Here is a 23,538-nt window from a genome sequence, read left to right as displayed (position 1 = left end):
GAGGCATGATACATGTAGCTGAATGGATCTTCAAAAATACTCTGATTCTTATTAGAAAATAATTATTTCCACATTAGCACAGAGGTCTATAAATGGCACTACATGGAAAGCTAATGAAAAGACTACTTCAAGTCTAATTTAGTGACGTGAACGGGAATGGGGTAAATGCATATTCTGACGGCGCCAGAGCCTATTACATAAAAGATGTAGTGCCAATGCAGCAGGGAACATGGGGCGACCGTTGCCCCTTTGTTCATCTGTGGTGGCATCAGTGCACACATGTAGGAAGCTCCCATGAGTTCTGAAGATGAGAACCAGCAGCTCTACTTGTTTTCCCAGCGGCCCCAAGCCCTGAACTCTACATACTTCTCTAACGTAGCTGGCTCTTCTTTTCCTGTTTGAGCCTCTTATTTCACTAGCATTTTAAATGCTTCGCACTACAGTTCATAGCTGCTCTTGTCCTACACTCATGTCTATCTGGACCATGATCTGTCCCTCTTCTACACTTGACTAGCATTTAAAGCTCTTCCCATGATGCAGGGACATTGCCATATTACCGGGGTGCTATTTAAAAAAACGAACAAGCTCTATTTCTGATTTTATTCTCTTGAACTCCAGAAATGAGATTGTTTTATTCCCCCTTCTTTCCTTTCCAGATAACCAAGCTGAAAATAGACAGCAACCCTTTCGCCAAAGGATTCCGGGACTCCTCCAGGCTCACTGACATTGAAAGGTAACAAACATGTTTTGCTTGCTTTCTTGTTCAGATAAGATAAAGAGCAGAGTGTATTTGTAAGAACGCATGCCTTTCTATACCAGTGACCTGTATGTTACAGTGGATAGTCTACTGTCTGCGCAGTTACCTTCCAGCTGCCGACCCGAGGGCGTGGAGCGGCTCTTGTCCTGAGAACTACTGTGGCTGGAGCCCTCAGATACTCAATCTCTGAATGAAAGGATTTCTTTGGCAATCCAAAGGAAGTAGAATTTTGATAGCATTTTGCCTTCTGAATTAAATATTTTTGCTAAAACAAAGAATATATGGATAATTCAGAGTTTTAAAACAGGGAAACACAATTTACTTTAAGTAACATAATTTTACATTTAAAGTAAACTGATCTTTAATAATACCTGTATGAAGATGAATAAAAATCATATACCCAAAGCTTACCTTGAGACTACCTAGATGATGGGTCACATGCAAAATCAGCCCATTATGAATGCTAAAAATGTGTTTTTCCAGGAAATATTTTGGTCTAATGAATTATTTGTATTTATTAAACAAAGTAAATCTCTATACTCTTAACTTTTTATGATGTCCAATATCTTTTTGTTAACATTTTTATGTGTTTGTGTGTGTGTGTGTGTTTTCACTAAGTCTCTTGCCACTGTCAAAAAATGCCCTCTAGGGGAATTAAACCTGGACAGGGAGGCTTTGCAAGCAAGTACCTTTAAGTGCTGAGCCAGTCCCCCACCACATCTTTATGTGGGTGGAGTAATACAGACCGCAGCCCTCTGGCTTATGGTACCTCCACCTCTCGTGACTCTCTAGCAGCTTCTACACCTTTCGGCTGCCCTCTTTTACCTACCGTATGGTATATCTGAACTTGACACTTCTGCCCAACGTGTCTTGGCAACTCAGTTAAGGGATGATTGCATGCTTTAACAAACTGTGTCCACATAGCAGAGCATGTGGTCGGACTGGGGGAAATGGCCATAGAAGATAGGTGGGGAAGCAGAGAAGCCGGCAGGACTGACTGAATGTTAGGATCTGTGAGGTTTGAGTCACAAAGAAAGATTAATTAGTTCAAGAGTTTGACAGGTGATTGGAGGTAAAGGCAAGGGAAGAAACTTGGGTTGGTGGTTGAGAATCCACTGTAAAATGCAGAGAGAAGGAAGTAAGTAGCTGTAGTTCTGTGGGACATAGTGACAATGTGGTAACAGCACACTGGATGACTCAGGGCGCTGCTTACCCGGGCGTCATTTTCCTGCTGCCTGTTGAGATCCAGGCGTATTGGTGAAGATGAGTTTGTGTAGCTGAGGTGATTTTAAGTGACCTTTTTCTCAGTTTTTTTTTTTTTATTTGCTTATTTGAGAGAGAGAGAGGGAGGGAGAGGGAGAAAGAGAGAATGGGTGTGCCAGGTCCTCCACCCACTGCACAGGATCTCCAAACGTATGCATCCCCTTGTGAATCTGGCTTACGTAGGTCCTGGGGAATCAAACCAGTGTCCTTTGGCTTTGCAGGCAAGTGCCTTAACTGCTAAGCCATCTCTCCAGCCCAGTTTCTCAGTTTTATTTCAGCATCGAATAAGAATGACGATGTGGGGAAGTAATACTGTGCTTTCAAAGTGTGTAGGTAACATACCTTTTGTATCTGATGCTGGGGTGGGGAGGGAGCAAGGTTGGTATGTTGAGAATGAACAGTCATGAGACTAAGCCATGTGCAAAGCACAGCTGGGCTTTTTCCAGGGTGAGTGCTGCAGGGGAACTCACTGAGCTGCAGAATCTGTTTCTTTACGTAGACAATGGAGATGGTAACTCTGTTCGCATCATCATAGGCTTATTGGGGAATCAAGTAAGATGACATCAATGAAAGCACATTGTAAATCTAAAACTGCAAAATGATCCTAACTTCCTCATCTTGTTAGATGAGCACCGTGCCCAGCAGTTTGGACCCTATCTGAGTTGCTTTTAATTGCCTTCATGAACTGACCCTAGAGTAAAAATAGCCTTGCCAGTAGCCCATGTGCCCATGAGATGGCAGTGCCCCGCCCAACTGTCCTTCAGAACAGCAGACTCGATAGTGTGTGCGGCCACATTTTCGACTTATTGAATAAGCCTCCTGAGGTGGGAGTGCTCTCATGTGTACAAAGCTAAGTGGCTTTCAATGGTCCCAGGGCCAGGAAGAGTACTCTTACATGACTAGCTGAAAGTTTGCAAGATGACCTAAGTGTTATGAAACTGGCCAAGGTTTTGGATTTCATTTCCAGGTATTTAAGTCTGAATTCTTCCTAAACAGCCTTTGGGGATGGAACAAATCAGATCAATTGATCTTTAGAGACGTAAAGAAATTAAATTAGTCTGGAGTCAGTTACTGCACTAAACCACGTAGTAATTGAATTGTTCCTTGTAGCTGATTGAAAACAGCCCCCCCCCCATCTGTAACAGTGTGGGGGCTTTTCTTTGTAAGAGATCTGAGAGAAAAACACATTTTTTTATGACATGATGACAGATATTGCCTTTTTCTAACCTAATTGAATATGATATAATAAATATGTGACCTTAATGATTTCAAGTGTCCTGTTACAGATTTATAACTTGCTGTGCTGGACTACTAAGCAAAATGCCTTTAGGAGGGGATCTGTGTGCTTAGACCTTGAAGCACATGGTATTGCTCCTTTCCGAACTTCATATGCTCTGGGTCGCTCATAAAGGCATCATGTATTTTTTTTTTTCTTGCTCTAGTTTCACTAGGTTCTAGTTGGATCATTGAATGTGCCACCACTTCATTCAGAACTTTGTTATAGAGAAACAGCATTGTTCTCATTTGTAAAACAAAATTCATTTCCTCACCAAAAACATAAAGTACACCTACTTCAGCAAGCTAAGAAGCAGACTAGCAAGCCCAAAGAGATGACTTAATGTAATTGAATTTCCAGTTACTTAGATCAGGAAATCAGATCTAGTTATTTAGACCTGCTGGTTCCACGTACTAAGCAACCTACAGATAGCCTGCCAACTGGAATTTTCTTTTTCACTTTTTTCTTCTTTGGCAGTGGGAGTAAGGAACACTTGGTGTGTACACAAAAGCAGTGTTACTTTTGGGAAAGAAAGGACTGCGAGAGGTTTTGAATGTTTTGTTTGAAAATAAGTGCTTTTATTAGTGTTTTATTTTACCAAAAGAGTTCATGTTCACTGCAGAAAAAAAAAATCAAACCAAACCAGGTTGACATCAAGGGGGAAAAAAGGCATAAAAGTAATGAAATCGCGCATCAGAGATAATAACCATTGACAAATTTTGTTACGTGTTTATTTTTCTAGCTATTTTCCTGTGCATGCATGGAATATTTATGTCCTTAAAGTTTATCACACATTGCATACGATTTTGACTGTTTTCCCTGCACGTCTATCACTATACTTTTGAATGGCCATCTGAGTTTTCATCATGCACCATAACATACGGGGTCAGTCCCACACGTGAGGTACCTCAGGTTCTTATCTTTGCTGTCATGGCCAAAGCCGCGCAGATGTCTCCTTGCATGTGTTCTTAAGTATCATGGGGGATAGATACATGAAAATTCTGTGCCAAAGCTTATATTTATTTTCTTTTTGCCATTGCACTATTTTTAATGTTAAATTGTTATAAAAGAACTAAACGTTCAATAGTAGCACAATAGTTTAATAAATTCCTTAGTCATAATAACTTTTTAAAGTAGTGGTTAAATTTATATATTTATATGTATTATATATATTATATATATATACATACATAGATATACATATATATGTATTTATATGTATTATATATAATATATATGTACATATATATATATATGCATATATATATAAAATACAAAATTTACCATTTTAAACATCTTCAAAAGTGCTATTCTGTGGTATAAAGTATACTCACAGTGTCAACCAAACATCACTTCTGTCCCTTTTCCTAATATTGACATCACCTCAAAGACATGCTACACTCATTACAATGACTCCCCATTCCTCCTCCTCCATGCCCTTGGTAGTTCCTGTCTTGCTTTCTGTCTATGTGAATCTGCCTAGTTAGGTACCTTATGTAAGTGGAAAGATACATATTTTCAAGTTGATGATATACACTGCTAAGCTTCATGCAAGAAATGTTGTCTTTCCATTTCTTTGCATCCTTGTCAAACATGACCATCATATTTTCACCTTTGTTAACATGACAACGTATAAATTTGTATTTTATTTGGGGAATTGGCCTGTTTATTTCCTTAGGTCATTTTTTTTCTTTTGTATTGTCCATCACCTTCTCTTACTGACCTATGAAAGTGATTTATGTATCAAGAGAATGAATCATTTTTCATTGCTAATATCAAAGTGAAAATTAGCTTTCTGCATGGAGAGATGGCTTAGTGTTAAGGCACTTGCCTTGTAAGCCCAAGAACCCAAGTTCAATTCCCCACTGTCCATGTGAAGCCAGATGCACAAGGCGGTGCATGCATCTGGAGTTTATTTGTAGTGACTGGAGGCCCTAGTGCACCCATTCTGTCTGTCTGTCTTCTTGCTCTGCTTGCAAATAAATAAAATATATATTTAAAAAGAAAATTTTCTTCCCCCCCCCTTTTTGATTAATAGAATACTTTTTATCACCAAACCTGTTGTTCTTTTTCTATGTGATTTCTATCCTAGACATTCCCCACTTCAAAATTATGCATATTCAGCTGTAGATTTTCTGCCAGTTTATTACCTTCTAGTTTTATCTTTAAGTATCTCACTCATGCAATTTTTTTGGTAAAAGGTATAAAACAGACACATCACATTGTATTTTTCTAGCACCATATGTTTAAGTATATAGTAGTATTCTACTTAATTATAACTTCTCTTTATTGTATATCTGTACTACCTCTTATAGTTTATCAGGCTGCTTGCATTATACTGCTGTACGTTTATAAATTGATAACATATACAAATATTTGATGATACTTAAATATGTGAAACATCAAGTCTCTGCACTTTTTAGTTATCACTTTCAAATTTTCTTGATAGTCTTTATTCTTTATGTGTCTAGTCTTAGGATCATTTATCTGATCTAATCTTCCCAAACAATGACATGAGAATTTTGATTAAGCTTGTGTTGAATTTATATACTAATTTTCAGGAGGAAAGTGATATATTTATGAAGTGTCCCTTGGGCTGGAGAGATGGCTTAGCAGTTAAGCGCTTGCCTGTGAAGCCTAAGGACCCTGGTTTTAGGCTCAATTCCCCATGACCCACGTTAGCCAGATGCACAAGAGGGCACACACATTTGGAGTTCATTTGCAGTGGCTGGAGGCCCTGGCACACCCATTCTCTCTCTTTCTCTCTGCCTCTTTCTCTCTCTGTCGCTCTCAAATAAATAAATAAATAAAACAAAACAAAAATTAAAAACAAATAAAGTGTCCTTTTAGACGTATGACATGTTTGCCTTTTTTGCTGAAATGTCTTTTCATTTTGTAAAAAGTTTCAGCATTTAAAAATTTTTAAGTCCCACACACATGTACTTAGGCATATAACCAGGTCTGTGAGAGCTCCACAATCCAATATAAGAGCTACTGGCTACACGTAACTAGTGAGAACTTGAACTATGGCTATTCCATACTGAGATGTTCTTTAAGATTAAAAGCAAACAAGCCAGGTGTGGTGGCTCATATCTTTAATCCCGGCCCTCTAGAAGCTAAGATAGGAGGATCCCTATGAGTAGATGACCAGCCTGAAAAGCAGAGTGATATATATAGGTCAGTCTGGAATAGAATGAGCTGTTTCCTCAAAATCCAAAACTACAAAAGGGCACCTCAAACACTATCTTAACTGTATTTTAAAGATTCAACCATCTTTACCTCTACCACTTAGAGGAAGCCACTGTCATCTTTTTCCTAGGTGATTATGATATTAGTTTCTGAATTGGCGTGTCTGCCTCCATCCCCTCCCTGCCCTTCAATCTGTTGTCAACAAAGCATCAGAACGGCCTTGTCAAAGAAAGGAAGCGGAATCCCTGCACTCATGCGAAGATCTATGTAGTCACTCACCTTCTCATCTGGAATAAACTCCAAAGGCCCTATAGAATCTACTCTATGTCTTCCAGCTAAGCCAGTCTTCTTTGTTCTTCCCATGTGCCTTATCTACACTAGTTCTTATTTTTCCTTGAGTATGCCCAAGCCTATGCCACCCTTAGAGCCCTCCTCATTACACTGCTAGTATCACGCTACCTTCATGTTTGAATTATGTAAGCCTTTGTACTGTGCTTCTTTATTTTAATTCTGAAATTATTATCTTTATTGAGGGAAGTAGAGTCAAGGAAAGCTTCCTCATGACTAGAGATCCCACAGGCAGGGCTTGGAGACAAAAGCATGGAAAGAAAAGAGAAAAAAAAAGTTCCAGGAGCTCCTACCATCTGGAGAGCTGGAGGGGAAAAAGAACCCATGCAAAGAGTAAGGGCTGGTGGGGTTGGGCAGCAGCTCCCTGCTGGGCCTGGGCTAGGGCCTAGACTGAGCTCCTTCTAGCTGGGCCTGAGACAAGCCAGCCAAGGTCCAGCTGAGGAAAAAAATCACCCAAAGTTGGAAGTTCCCAAGTGGTGTGTGTGTGTGAGAGAGAGAAAGAGACAGAGACAGAGACAGACAGAGAGAGAGAGAGAGAGAGAGAGAGAGAGAGAGAGAGAGAACCTGACCTCCCCTTGCAAAGGTATTAATAATCTTGGGGTGGTGTCTATCTTTTGGCCTAAGTGAACCAGAGGGTCAGCAGGTTGGTTAGGGCTAGGGGCTGTCTCAGGAAGAGATTACCTCTGGCACCAAGTTCCAGGGGCTGAACTTGACCAACCACAATGGTTAAATCCTATGAAAGACCTCCCTCCCAGGAGGGGGTCCTGATTGTTCATGAAAACACAGGTCTCTGGGAAACTAGGCAAAAGATAAGAAGTCAGACTGTGCTTTTTCACCTTCAGGAGTCCAGTCACCCTAACTCTACCCCCTTCTCATTTCCCCCTCTGATGGGAAGACACTCTGACTCCTATTAGGGACACAAAGTTGTTTGTGGCAGTTAGAGAGTCTCTCTCAGAGAGGGGAACTACTCTAAAGGACCCCCAAAGTGCAGGAAGATAGTCTTGGAAGAGAATTTTGGGGAGAAAGAAAGAGTAAGGAGTTAATGAGAAGTAAGCACACAGTAAACTTCAGGGTTATGCTTCTTGTGGACTTGTATGTTTGGGATCATTCAAGGAAACCCAGGTAGATGGAGTTGAATTGTCTTGGGACCATCTGAGAATAAGCTGGCTGAGATTTTCTTCCAGAACTGTTCACTGAATGGCACAGTAGTGTCTGACGTGGCCTGCATCTGTTTCTCTGTGGCTTGTAAAACAGATGACATATTATCAGTTATCTGGAACATAACTTGGGTACCATATTTTGTATAATAACCTTCCAGAATGTACCTTTTTAAATTTGTCCTGGTGGTAGTCAGGGCCAAAGGTTGGTACCATAGAGCCATTGGGTGGTATTAAAGGCGGCAGAAATATATTTTTGGTCTCAAAACTTACTTAAGGATGTCCTGGCACAAGTTAGAAGAGATTCACTGTTGTTCCCAGTATAATGAAGCCGTTTGGATTGAGCAACTTTTGGTCAGAGTTTATATGTATATATATATATATATATGCGAGATTTGAAAATAACTTTTGACATGCATGGTTGTTTTTCCTTATTATAGAATTATAACTATTAGAGAGGGGGACAACATGTATTAAGGATTTATTTGTTTCCCCTCTTGGAAAGCTCTTGTTGTATTTAATAGGCCATTCATATATTTGAGGTATCCCTTTATCTGTGGTAATACATTTTTCTCTGAGTGTTTAAGACCAAGCAGATAGCCAAAATTTAATCAAGAATTAATTTTGGAGGTCACTAATGGCTCTCAGAAGAAGTCTTTAGGGACCCAGGAGTTAGTAACAGCCAATTCCTATTCTCCCTGTATTAACTAAATGTGCCCAGTTTTTAAAGAGACAGGCTAGCACAGACTTTTGGGCTATCTTGGAAGTCCCATCTGAAATGAAATGGAGGAAAACAAAAAGAGGAATCTGTAGTCAGATTATGCCCCATCCTGACTTGAATCTTCTTATAGGAGGGGAGTATCCATCCAGCTGGATTAGAGAGAAATTTTTCTTGACGTAAGGTCTCACTTTAGCCTAAGCTGACCTGGAATGCAGGGTGGCCTCAAACTCATGGCCATCCTCCGATTTCAGCCTCTCTGAGTGCTGGGATCAAAGGCGTGCACTGGCCTGCCTGACTGAAATTTTCCCTGTTTATTTCCCAATCAATAGGAGGCACACAGCACAGTCTAGGTGCCTCCTGGAGCAAGGAAGGTCCAAGATAGGTATCCATGCTCACCCACAAGGCTGGCTTCCAAGCTTGGGTTCCTCCAGACACTTGCCCCAGCCCCCAGCATGCACCTTACCATGGCACATAAGGCTTGCCACTGGTCACGCTGAGCACAATGCAGAGATCTCTGCTCTTACTTCCATCTTGGCAGCTTAGATGCCATACTGGGGCGGGGGGGGGATCCCTGGGACTGCTTTCCCTTCTCCACTCTGTGGGAACTTAGGATATGGTCCCCCCATTGGTCAGTGAATGTTTGGGACTAAAGGGGTGTTTTTAGTGTTTGAAAGGTAATCTCTGGTTTTATTACTTAAATATAAGGATTCTACCCTTTGTTGATATTAGAGAGACAGATGAAATCATTGACTTGATGTCTTTTTAAAAAAAATTTTATTTATTTATTTATTTGAGAGTGACAAACACAGAGAGAAAGACAGATAGAGGGAGAGAGAGAGAATGGGCGTGCCAGGGCTTCCAGCCTCTGCAAACGAACTCCAGACGCGTGCGCCCCCTTGTGCATCTGGCTAACGTGGGGCCTGGGGAACCAAGCCTCGAACAGGGGTCCTTAGGCTTCGCAGGCAAGTGCTTGACCGCTAAGCCATCTCTCCAGCCCCTTGATGTCTTTTTAATCATATGTTTTTACCTTGATATAGACTTTAGGTAAACCTGATGCCTGTCTTATGTAAGGAGTTTGTAACCTGATCAAATACCTGGACTCAGTTTACCTACTTAACCTTCTTGTCTATGAAAAATTTCATCTAACAGATGTGACTTTAGGTGTTCAAAAGAGAACTATAAATAGAATCAGTTATATGTTGTCATTCTTTTTTCCTTGTCAGAGAAAATTGGCCATTATGTCTCTGGACAGGGTCAGGGGGACACATGGCTTAAACTTGCATGGGGTCTGAGATAAAGGGGGCACCACCTCCTTTTTCCAGAGTCCAGCTTGCCATGACTTTAAATAAATAAATAGAATTTTTTTCAAAAAAAGCATTTTTAGGGCTGGAGGGATTGCTTAGTGGTTAAGGCATTTGCCTACAAAGCCAAAGGACCTAGGTTCAATTCCCCAGGACCCACGTTAGCCAGATGCACCATGGGGCACACACATCTGGAGTTTGTTTGCAGTGGCGCACCCATTCTCTTCCTCTTTCAAATAAAAAAATAATAATAAATATTTAAAAAATTTTTCTTAGAAAGCATTTTTAACAAGCATTCTATGTCCAACATTGAAAAATTCCTTCCCAGTTCCTTCAATCATTTCATCTCAAACCAAAATTAACCATCTTTCTCATTAAGGTTATTAAGAGAAACTATACCAAATTGATTACTCTTATTACCCACTGACAAAGAAGTAAGTGGTCTAGCTTCAAAGAGTTAACCATCTTACTGTTGGAAATTTGCATAGAAATAGCCTTAGCAGAAAAACTTACAATTTCCTTAATATTTATGTCACCAAAAATCTTTACCTGACGACCAGACTTATGTTATAATACAAGTATACATGCCTATAGATTTTATATAACCCATTGATTTGATAACTCCTATTAATAAACTCCATGAAATACACTTTTTTATTTTTTTTTTTTGTTTTAATGTATGAATGCAGGTAAAACATGACAACTGTTTTGGGGGAAATCTTTTTTTTTTGGTTTTTCGAGGTAGGGTCTCACTTTAGCTCAGGCTGACCTGGAATTCTCTATGTAGCCTCAGGGTGGCCTCGAACTCACAGCGATCCTCCTACCTCTGCCTCCCGAGTGCTGGGATTAAAGGTGTGCGCCACCACGCCCGGTGGAAATCTTTATCAATACATCTAACACCCTTGGAAATGCTTTTATTTAAGAGTAATTAAGGCAAATTTTTATGTTTGTCTTGAGGCAGGCTGGCCTAGACCTCAGGCCAGTTGCCTCCTCCTTTTAAGAAACAGGACATTATAATCTTTTAAAATACCTGGCAATTATGAGTCCCCCACCTCAGAGGACGTATTGTTATTTTCAATAATCCTCTAAATCTGACTTTTAGAGACAAAAAAAACCACCCACAAAACCTTAAAATAAATCAAATGCCAAAAATTTAGGAGAGATCTATTGCACTTTTGGATTAATAAAGAAACCAAAAGGTGTGTATGAATATCTTGTTTGTTTAAAACCCAAACAATAGAGAAAATATCAGGCACAGCTCAAATTAAAATTATGTACTTATTTTTACCAAGCAATTTAAAAGTCACATGGTTTAAAACTGTGGGGTCAGGCTATCACATTGGAACCTTGAATTGGTGATCCTCCTGTCTCAGCTTCCCACGTAGCTAAGATAATAGGTCTAGCTCCGTTTACTCTTTATAACAACTTCATGAATGAATGATATACAGTTATATAAAGATGTATTTGTCATAGAGCAATTGGGCGGAAAATCACAGCAGGAAGTTAGCACAATCAGGCATGTCTTTCCCATCGTGTCCCCCCTCCTAGTTGACATAGCCACAGGCCTCAGCTCCATAGTGGGAAGGACGCATATGGTTGGGACCCAGGCCTGTTGAAAAAAACCCTTTCCAGCCAAGCGCTTAGGCTTGTGGCTTGGCTGGAGCATTTTCAGTCTCTCCCTCATTTAGGGGGCCAGAAACCCACAGTCTTTGGCTAGCAGTGAGGTTTAGGTCCATGCTGCAAGATGGCTAGAGACCAGAGCAGAAGTCGGGGCTCCATCTTCCTAGCCTCCCATAGGCAGCCATGTGTCTTGTGACACAGTGGCTCATAATGGAAAAAGGAAGAAAAAAAAAAAAAAAACAACCTAGAAGATATTCAGGCCAGGGGTCTTTGATTCCTAGAGCGTCCATGTGGCCATGAGGCCCCTCCCCGCGCCCCAGCCCAGCCCTGCTCCCAAGTTCCAGTGCATCTCCCTACAAAAGTTGTCACCATTACAAAACACAGGTGCTACACCAGTTTAGCCTCAGGTGACAGCACATTTCAATCTCTCATCCCAGCAGGGTGGAGCAGGCCAGGCTGAGAAGCCAAGTCAGAAGCTGAGCCTGCTTTCCAGTGCCAATGGTTCCCTTCAGCTTAACCCGAGATAGAAGAGAAACAAGCCGGTTTTCCGGAAATTGGAGAGAAACAGAAGAAATACCACAAGTAGTTCTCACGGCTGGAAAACATGCCTCCCATCTTCTCCCATAATATAGCAATCATAATTTTCCTTCTCAAGATTCTCCTGGCTGGCTCCCCAACTGTAATGGGGTTCTAAAGGTCCAGGAAAGTCTATGCACCCCAAACCCTAAGTTTGTTTCTAATTGTAGTCAAAGAATTGAATAACAAGGAAAACGGAGGATAGTTATTAAATTATTATATTTATTGAAGGAAGTAGAGCCAAGGAAAGCATCTATGTGGCTAGAGATCCCATGTGGAGGGCTTGGGGGGAAAAGTATGGAAAGAGAAAAGAAAGTTCAAGGAGCTCCTGTCATCTGGGGAGCTGGAGGGGGTAAAGAACCCCTGTGGAGAGTAAGGGCGGGGGGGGCGCTTTTGGCTGGGCCTGGGCTAGGGCCTAGGCTAAGCCCCTCCCAGCTGGGCCTGGGACAAGCCAGCCCAGGCCTAGCTGAGGGAAAAACTCACCTGCAGCTGGAAGTTCCCATGTAATGAGAGAGAGAGAGAGCAAGAGAGAGAGAGACAGAGAGACAGAGAGACTATGCTGTGTTTCTTATGATAAGCCTCAGAATAGTGTCCAGTGGTTTTCACTGTGCCAATATTTGTTGGTGCTATATCTTTTAAAATATCACACAAAATCTTGACAATGGTCTTTCTCTGTTAATTGAGAAATTTAACCTATCTCTGAGTCTTGTGATAACTGATATGTATGGTACTTCTCTGAGTTGCCTTCTTTCTGTTTAATGCAACTATTTGAGTCATTTTAAAATTTCTCTTTTAAAAAATATTTTATTTTATTGATTTATGAGAGAGAGAGAGAACAGGCATGCCAGGGCCTCTAGCCACTGCAAACAAACTCCAGACACATATGACACCATGTGCATCTTGCTTATGTGGGTTCTGGGAAATCAAACCTGGGTCCTTGGGCTTCACAAGAAACCATCTTAACCGCTAAGCCATCTCTCCAGGCCTTGCCTCTTTTTTATCTTTTGTGATACCTGTCAAGTGTTTTCATTTTGTTACTAATAGTAATAGTGATCACTTAATATTTGTCATGTGTCAAGCAATAAGCTATATACTTGACATAATGCTGGAGATAAACAACTTAAAAAGTTGAAGATTTATTTTGGCTCACAGTTTCAGATGTATTAGTACGTACTCAGCTTGGTACATTGCTTAGCTCTAAAATGAAGCCATGGCAGTGAGAACATGTGGTTGAGGAGGCTGCTTACCTCAGGGTGGTCATGAAGAAAGAGGGACAAATATCCTTTTTAAAAACATGACCCTAGTGACTGAAATCCCTCCACTAGGTCCCACCCCCTAAGATTAACCCTTTGATGAGAATGGCATCTTTGCGATCCAGTCATCCTTCCATGGTGCCACTAGCTGAGCACTAAACCTTCAACCTGTGAGCCTTTGAGGACATTTATCACCTAAAGAGTAAAATCAATTCTTGTATATTTGAAAGACTCCACTGTCATTTTATATTAACCTTCATTGAGGTCTTGGTATTTTTCCACAGAACGCTTTCAGTCTTTCTTTTAAGTATGCCATCTAGTTTTTATACATTATGGGGTAAAATCTAATGTCGAATCCATTGTTTCTTCCTTGCAGGAAACTTACCTGTTTCTGTATATAATATCTCTAGAGTGTTTCTTTAACATTGCAATTCAGAAATTATGCCAAATATTTGTCTAGGTGTAGATTTTTTTCCATTAGCACATAAGTATAATTGAATCTTTCATATTGACAGCTGAAGTCGTAATTGAGCTCAGGAAAAATTTCTTCCTGCTTTTCTTTTTCTTCTCCTTCTAGCTCTTCCTGCTGCCTCTCATCTTTCTTCCCTTAGTGTCAAGTTGGCCTGCTTCAGTCAAGCTTTCTAAAGCTCCTGTGACATACAAGTGGCATCCCCTGACTCTTTCCTCTACTTCTCTTATCTCCACAGCTTTTGACTTGACTATGGGGACAACTAATCAGTCTTCTAATTTAATTCTGTTTTCTGCATCATATAAAATGTGATACTTGTTATTTTATCATTTCCCATGATATTTAACATGTTCAAAAGGTGCCTTTTTCATAGATCCTAGTCACTATTTTATTAATATTGTCATCTTAAATCTCACTGAAAAAAATAGAGAAATACAAGTTAGAGATTTTAAACCATATCTTCCTGCATCTTGTAACAAAACTGTTTGAAAGGAAATCATGTTATGTTTTCCTAAGTAACTTTTTCCTTTTGGTTGCTCAATGCTTTACATGCCATTGTAATGTCCAGTGTTTTCAAACCTATCTATAAAACAAAATGTTTGCTTAATATTAGAAATTAAGATTAATTCAGAATAGAGACCCGTGGAATTTTGTCAGACCTTCAAACGCAGGCTGAAGAAAGGATAATAAATTTATTGTCATTTTAGCAAGGCAGAAATAGAAGGATGCTGTGAGGCTTGTGGTGTTGCTTCAGATAGGTGGACACAGCTTTTGCACTGACATAGACATGCTGTCTGCATTGGCAATGCTCCACTCTAAGTCTAAGACCATGACCACATGCCTTTCCCTAGAGCTATTTGTAGTCATGGCCATGGATCAAACCTGTCATGGTACCAATTTCACTGTGACCTGAGAGTGTGTCAGCACAACTTTCTCATAGTCTGAGGAGTGTGAGACTTTACTACCCATTTACCAGTCAGATTAACCTCTCTGGATCCAAGTTATGGTCCAGGTGCTGCTTGGACTAAAGGTTTGGATGTGCTGTTCTCTAGGTAGCTTGTTTTCTTGAACACCGATGAATGCCATGCTGGTGGGTACTTTTCTCACTTCTTTCCTGTGTATGACTGGAATATATAAGTATATAATTGGCATTCTCCCTCATTTTTTGAGTTTTTCTTATTTAAGCCTGGGAAGTGATGTGTTTAGGAGGTGATGAGGTCACGGTAAGTAATAGTGCTTTTCTCTAGGGAATGAGTCCTTGCTGTGGCAGGATTAGATTGCGTGCCTCAAGGGTGGGTGATTATAAACTGTTTGCCTTCTTTAGCTGGCTGCCTTGCTTGCTTTCATCCTGTGTACTCTATCTTTGGGATGTACCCTCACCACTGTAACACATGCCATCAGCATTTGATGTCACCTGCCAAGTTATGATATAGCACAAGGACCTTGCTAGGTGGAGCCACCCTGGCTTGGATTCTATACAAGTTATCTTGGTCTTGGACTATGGGATAGATGAACATCTTTTCTTTATAGAGTATATAGTGTTAGGTGCTTTGTTACAGTAACACAAAACATTATGACAGGATGCAACTTTTTCCCTTTTTAGAGATCTGGCAGGGCCTGTAGAGAATTGCACCAAAAGAACCAGGAAAGTAAGTGTCAAAGCCAATCCTACAATGGCATCCATCATGTTGTTAAAGAACTAAAAAAAAAATCCTTCTTTTTCAGACTGCAACTATCTGCATTTGTTACCTCTCTATTTCTCTCACCCATAGATGATATGAAGTGCTGGAGGGAGGGTGACACGACTCCTCTGAAACCTCCCTTGTTCTCTGCACTTTGTGCTTCCTTTGGGTGAAAAGAGTCTAAGACTCTACTGCACTGAATTCTGATGCACTTCCCAGTGAAATCCTTTCTAAATTCTTGACAGTTCTGCTAACATTAGCTGCAGCAAAGAGGACAGACGTAACAGCTGGAATGTGAGAATAATGCAGATTTCTCTTCTTTCTGTTGGGGTTCTCACCCATTTCTCTGGCATGAAAGCCCCTTCTGGGAGTCTAGTGGGAGACAGGAATGGATGCTGCACTCAGGAGGCCCTCTGACTGCCTTCACCAAGTCATTTCTTTCAAAGTTCCCCTCCGCCTTGAAATTTTAAATGCTTTAGTCATTTTCCTACCATGGAGACTTTCTGTAGAGTAGTTTCATGCACTTACTTCATTTCCATCCTTCTCTGCTTATGTCTGGGCTTTCTTCCAAGCACCCTGTCTATCGTTGAAAAAAAATAATAACTCTGCCACTCAGGGCTCCTGAAGAAGTCATGCGTGTTGTCAATTGATCAATAGCCTAGTAGTTGTTCTTCAAATAGCCAACAGAATAAATTCTCCTATCACTTATAAGGGAATTTGGTGGGTCTTTGAGAGCAACAGGGCCTTTCTAGTCTCTTGGTTGGACCATAACTCTGGAGTTAGGTTCCCATATGTCACAGTCACACAATATGTCCACTAAGTCAATAATCTCCAGGTTCTTGTCTTATGAATTTGACAAATGACTACAGAGGGTGAAGTTTAGAAAGATTTTATTACAGAGCTTAAGAGAAAGAAAGAAGCCAGAGCTCCTACTGTAAGGCAGGAGGGCATCCCTGGAAATGGAAATGCCATCTGGCATTTCTGATTGGGTCTTCTATGTGAATTTACTGGTTGGGAACTGAGCTGGCCAGTGCGGCTCCCATGCCAGGTGTCCAGACACTGCTTCTTGGAAGGAGAGAAACTTCCACAAATATTGGAAAGGGGAAACATTTTTAGGGAAGAAGAGATAGGGGAAGATCCGACCCTTCTTCTGATACTTCTGGCCTCCAGAAAGGTGGGAGCTGTGAGAACTCCTTTAGGGGACAAAAAAGAAGATGTAAGGAGGAACCATCATCCCCTTCTACAGGCTCAAGGGCATTTCTTGCCTTCAGTTTCCTTTCAGAGGCCATGCTAATCCTAAACTGCCTTATTTAAACTGTCTCATTACTCTTAGCTCTCTAAACTAAAGCCAGTAGGTTTGGACCCCAGAAAACTGTTTATAGTATGTTTTGTGAGGAGGAGGAGGAGGAGAGAATACTGGCAGAGAAAAAAAAAATAGATTAATTTTAGCTTAGTGAATAGTAAGATAATTGTGGCTTAAAGCTTAGTTTGCTAACTCCCTTAATTTTCATCCTTTTTCAACTATACTTTGCAAAACATTATGAAATGTCTACAATAAAGTAATAGTCAAATGTTATTTAAATGAAGTCTATAGAATCCAGCACCACCATCAAGCAAGCCTGAATACTAAGGGGAATGAATAGAGGAGAAGAAAACTAACTTGCAGTAAAATTATTAAAGAGAGAAAATGGTAAAAAACCAGAACCGATTACATCTACCTGTGGACTCTTACCCTGTACCTATTGGCCCGCAATTCTCCCCTAGCACCTACAGAACCCACAAAATAGGCGAGGGCTTCTGAGGTGGGAAAGGATTGGGAACAGCAGCAGCATCTCCACCTAGAGGTGGAGGACACACGAGTCCAGTGCTGCCCGGGTACACCTGAGTTTGGGCCGTTGTGATGAGTGACCCCACAGGTAGCATGCTGACATTTTCTTACAGTTCTTGAGGCTGGAAAGTGCAAGACAAATGTGCCGGCTGACTTGGTGCCTGGTTCATACCTCCTTCTCTGATTCATACTTAGTGCCACTGTGATGGAGGCCTACAGACTCTGGCAAGCTTCTCTTTTTTATTTTTTAAATTTTATCTATTTATTTGAGAGCGACAGACACAGAGAGAAAGACAGATAGAGGGAGAGAGAGAGAATGGGCGCGCCAGGGCTTCCAGCCTCTGCAAACGAACTCCAGACGCGTGCGCCCCCTTGTGCATCTGGCTAACGCGGGGCCTGGGGAACCGAGCCTCGAACCGGGGTCCTTAGGCTTCACAGGCAAGCGCTTAACCGCTAAGCCATCTCTCCAGCCCCAAGCTTCTCTTGGAATGGCACTCTTTTCAGGAAGAGGGCTCCAATCTCATGACCGAGTCCCTCAAGAAGGCCATATCTCTTAATATCATAGCATGATTCAACATGTGAATGTGGGAGAACACAAACAGTCAGACCAAAGCAGATATCAGAGCTAAGACATAGAAATCAAGGGGTTTAAAAATTAAATTTTGTCTCTGGGACTCCTGAGTAATATGTGTGATATTCTAAACTTGTAGAAATCCAAATAATCCTTTTGCAAAACAAATGTATCCATTTGTTTTTTGATAATCTTATACATTTATGTAATGTACTTTGATCACATTTATCACATTTATCTCCCAATACCTTCTCTTGTTCTCTTCTTACTCCCACTGAATAGCTTTGTTCTTGAATTTTGGTATGTAGTTTACTCTTTCTCAAGCACAGGCTAGTAGGTGAGACATTATTTATTAACTATACTGTGTATACTACAGCATTTTGCTTTGAATAGGAAGTATTCATTTGGAAGTTTGAATGAAACTTACACAATTTCCAGTTTAGGTTTGTTATACTAATGAAGCAACCAGGATCTAGACATCTCAAGTCATGTGCCCAGGCCAGCCTCATAAATAGGAAGTTTAAGATGCAGAGCCAAGGTTATTTCTTCAGATAGTGCTATACTTTTCCAAAATGGCTATTTTTTTAAATTGTAGTTTTTGGAAACAATCATATGCTAAGTAATAATGCAATTCTGAAAAAATACCATTACAAAATTATAAATTTATTTGAATGTCATAGACTATACTTACACTAGCCTATTACCACCCAGGTTTAGGGTTTAGCTATCTTTGTTTATGCAGCCTAGCATTAACTGAACACCATTGTTCTACACAAGATTATATTTATAGGTTCATAAGCCATTAGAGCCACAGTATTCCTTTGAGATAATCTAAACCATACAAGGAGTTCCCTACTAGAACCTTATTTTTTATAGAATAAACAAATGTCCAGGTATTATAAGGAACCCAGGTATACCATTTTTTGTAGAATATTTTATTTACTTGATTTTTATTTTTTGATGTTAATGTGTATGTTTGGGCATGGGAATATGGGCTTGTGTGTGCCATGGTGTGTGTGCAAACCACACAGGTGGAGGTTAGAGGATGAACTTGGCTGTCCTCCTTCCCTTCCATCTTGTTTGAGGTGGCATGTCTCATCCACTGTTTGCATTCCCCACACTAGCCAGCTTCTGACTTCACATCTTCACATCCCACCTTAAGATGGGAGTACCGAGATTACAGATGCTCTCGCCACTGCACTCAGCTTTACAAAAGTTTTGGAGTGCTAAATCAGGCACATTATCCACTTAGCCATCTTCCCTGCTGATTTTTTAAATTCAAATTTAAATTATATATATGTACACACACATATATACACACACACAAAGACACACACAAATACATATACATATATGTGTGTGTGTGTGTGTGTGTGTGTGTGTGTGTGTGTGTGTGTGTGTATATATATATATATATATATATATACATATTTGCAGTCAGGTTCACATTGCTGACAGAAAATGCCTGACCAAGAGCAGCCTATGGGAAAGAAGGTTTATTTTTGGCTTATACACTCGAGGGGAAATTTCATGATGGCAGGAGAAAATGATGGCATGTGCAGAGGGTGGACATTACCTCCTTGCCAACATCAGGTGGACAACAGCAACAGGAGAGTGTGCCAAACACTGGCATGGGGAAACTGGCTATAACTCTCATAAGCCCACCCCCCAAAATATACTGACTCCAAGAGGCTTTAATTACCAAATCCCCGCTAGCTGGGAGCCTAGAGTTCAGAATATCTAAGATCATGGGGGATACCTAAATCAAACCACTGTATATGTACACACACACACACACACACACATCTTGACTTAGTAAAGTCAAAATAATCTATTAAAGCAAAACAAATAAGAAGGGATGGTCTTGAACAGAACTGATTTATTTTTTCAACCTATAAAATTGGTTTTAAACTTACATAAGGGGTCGCCACAAATTCCTTTAACTAGCAAGAGGTGTTTCTGCATTTGAAAGACCACTTATTTGTCCTCAGCTTCTAAAAGAAATAGAAGTGTCAAACAGATGAGTGAAGGGCAGGTGCTCCCGGCTGCGAACTGCCCTGCTATGCTCTTGTTTTTCTTTCTATCTGCATTGGTCATCTCTTCCAAGCCTCACATTACTAATATTAATTTATAGGCTGGGTCATCCACACTGTGCATGAAACTTTTCCTCTGGTTCTCACAGGTATGAGACATGGGACACTGAGCATGCTAATTTTTGTATTTTTCAGTGGTTCAGTTTCCCTAGGTTGCTAATGATACTATGAAGCTAGAAATGTATATTGCTATTGAAAATAAAAATCAATAGGATTTAACTAAACAAATTAAAATATCTAAAAGCATTCTTTAGAAAAAATGATTGGGGTTCAGTTGCTTTTCCAGAATAGATTATATAAGATATTTCAGTTCTTAAATTAAAATTAATGGTTTATAGTCCATCTCAAATTATATTATCTAAAAGTTTCATTTATTAAAGAATTTGTTGAAGCTACAAATATTGGCATTTGGAATAATAACATATCTACATAAATCTTTATAAAATATTGTGACAAGGAGTTATTTACAAAGAACTAGTGAGTCATAAACTAAGTCTGAAACAGATTAATGAGCAAGAACAACTTTAAATATTTGTTTCCTATAAATTAGATAGGTTTTTAAATATTTGACATTTTCCCTCTGAATACAGTTTTTGCCAGGCTCATATTTAGAAGAGAAAGGTAGGATTTAAATTGAAATAACATTTAATTTTATTTCTGACCTGTATGTTACATGAAAGAAGATTTAACTGAGGCATGGAAAGTTGTAAGAACTAGGAGCTATAATTTCATCTAAAAATGTATGATCATGTAATCAGGTTTTACAAGACCAGTACTCTAATCCCTGAGTTGCAGGGCTGTAGTCAGCTTTAGAAAACATAATCTTAAATACCCCTTAAAAAGAAATAAAATTTAATTTTTTAATCTCTAAATGATTTTTGGGCACCTGTGTGCCAGGAACCAATTAAGCTGTGTATTAGTTAACTTAATCTAAATAACAACACGAAGAGTGAAATCATACCAAGGTCCTTATTTTGCAGAAGAAAGAGAGACATAGACTTGTGAAGTAATTTGTCCTCCAGTTCACAGTTCACAAGAGGAAGAGTTGGGATTCAATTAAACAGCAATAGCAAGAGAGGTTTTGCAGCTTCCAGGGACAATGGTTCCACAAGTGAAGTCTCCAGACCAGTGGCATCGGCTGTGCCTGGAACACCTTGCACACTTCACACCTACTGACTCTGAACCTCTGAGGCAGGGCTGGGTGATCTGTGCTGTGAGGCACCTTCTGGGTGACTCTGATACACGTTAAAGTTGGGATACACTGTCTAAACAAGAAGGTGTTACTCTATTTCTTATCTGGGGCATACACGTGCCCTCAAGCTAGTAAGTGCAGAAAAGAGGAATATGTGTGGAATGGTGGTGGTGCAAAGAAGGATGTGAGGGAAAACAGAAGGTTCTGCTCTTTGATCCTTGAGAAATCTGCACTTTGGTTTCAAAGATTGAGGAAGGGCAGCCAGCTCCACTACTGAACAGCTTAATGTGCTGGCTGGCGTTACATCTTTAGAGTCTGAACACATTGTCCAAATGACTTTAAATGATTCTGAACATTCTGGCAAAAACAACAATGCCACTGTTTTTAACCTCTATTTTGCCTATCTTCTCTGGCAATGGCCTGTGCCTCTAGGGTATATTATTCCTGGAATTGGTAGTTAAATAGCCATCAGAAGAGATCTTTTGAAGATCATCTCAAGCAATGATGCACTCTTTTTGCTTAGAAAACTAATTCAGAATTAGATGCTAGGAAACCTAACATCCACAATAGCATACATTTTATTTACTTCTTAAAACCAAAGGCAAATTTACTAAAACTACAGTCTCTTGCACTAGTCTAGATACACTAGACTGAGCATTACAAGATAATGTCATAACTTTTAGTACATGAATCACTCAATCCACTGAGTCATTCTGATTTTTTCATGGAATAATATTTTAGAAATCATTGCTTTTCTGCTAAACAAAGTCTTTGCACTTTTCATTCTGCCGTACACAGGGATAAGATATAAACTAAACAGCATGGACTGACTACACTTTGTATCATCTTTGAGGAGATGGCTCTGATATGCACCACTGTGTTCAATCACTTAAAAGGCAGTAATGCAATTATGCCATCTTTTATACAAGGACTCCCATTGCTTTCCATTCATTTCCAAGCCTGACACAAGTAAATTACTTTGATAAAATCCTTTTTTTTTCCACTCCTAGGGACTAGCATAAGTAATGATACCAGTGATCTAGCAAGGACAAAATGAATATAATGTACTTTTTATAGAAAGGCAAAATGTTTCAGAAGGCAGTGATTCATCATGTTATTTGGAAATGAGTTTCATTTTGTGTGTATGTGAAAGATGTTAAAATGATCTTATAGCAAGACAGTTTTGCTGAGGCAAATACTACACTCATTTTGAATTGAAATGCTTGCATTCAGCATTTTACATAAAAATTATGGGAAGACTAATATACTTAGAAATATATCACCTATAATCTGGGATGTTGACAGTTATTCCCTTATCACTCTTCAAAAGGGAAATATTTTCTAGGATAGCTAGAAAAATTCTTCCCTATGTGTGAATTTTATTTTCAATATTAACAACATTGCCGAGACCTAGAGGACATCATATCTTAGAATTGTCAATTTATCCTGGGTTGTTTAGATCACCTGAGTTAATGGCCCAGGGTGCCCTAAATGACAATCCTTTCCCAATATCATGGACTAAGCCCTTGAGTAAATGATATTAGCTATTAAGGCTGCTAGTTTCAATATTACCAGACTGTGGCCATATAATAACTAAAACTATTCTTTCTGTTTACTTTTTTGATTAGTATGTATTAATTGTAATGTATTAATTTAATTCAATGTTATGTTTCAATACATATATACCATACACACTGATGAAATCTAGCTTCCCCTTAGTTGCCATCCTATGCCTCCATTTTCCAAATTCTGGTAATCACTATTCTACATTCAAATACACTTCTTTTTCTGTTTGCCTTATGTGAGAGAGAATGTGTGAACTTGCCTTTCTATAGCTGACACTTCATGTCTTCCAGTTCCATCAATGTTGATGCAAATAACAGGATTTCACTTTTCCTTATGGCTGAATAAAATTCCATTGTGCATATATACCACATTTATATTCCCTTTCCTCTCTGTCTCCCTGCCTCCCTCTCTTTTTTCTGCTCTCTTCTCTGCCTTACAGAGATTTTTATATGTTTTTTTTATTGGCATCTTCACAATTTCTAGAAGAATGCATTGCTCATAGATGCAACTCAACATATATACATATATGTATACTTGTGAATATATATATATATATATATATATATATATATATATATATATTTGAGAGCAACAGACACAGAGAGAAAGACAGATAGAGGGAGAGAGAGAGAATGGGCGCGCCAGGGCTTCCAGCCTCTGCAAACGAACTCCAGAC

The 23,538-nt window shown here is 39.7% G+C and overlaps 1 protein-coding gene across 1 annotated transcript in view; it reads left to right on the top strand.

Annotated features, from left to right (window-relative positions):
- The window catches only part of Tbx20 (T-box transcription factor 20), a 52,299-nt gene that overhangs the window by 21,174 nt on the left and 7,587 nt on the right, over nt 1–23,538 (top strand). Inside the window, exon 6 of the mRNA XM_004652294.3 lies at nt 657–733. Coding sequence (XP_004652351.1) covers nt 657–733 — 77 coding nt within the window. The remainder of the gene's footprint in view (nt 1–656; nt 734–23,538) is intronic.

This window comes from Jaculus jaculus, chromosome 11 (assembly GCF_020740685.1).
Source record: "Jaculus jaculus isolate mJacJac1 chromosome 11, mJacJac1.mat.Y.cur, whole genome shotgun sequence".
Classification (NCBI taxonomy): Eukaryota; Metazoa; Chordata; class Mammalia; order Rodentia; family Dipodidae; genus Jaculus; species Jaculus jaculus.
This window is presented reverse-complemented; position numbering and strand designations above follow the sequence as displayed.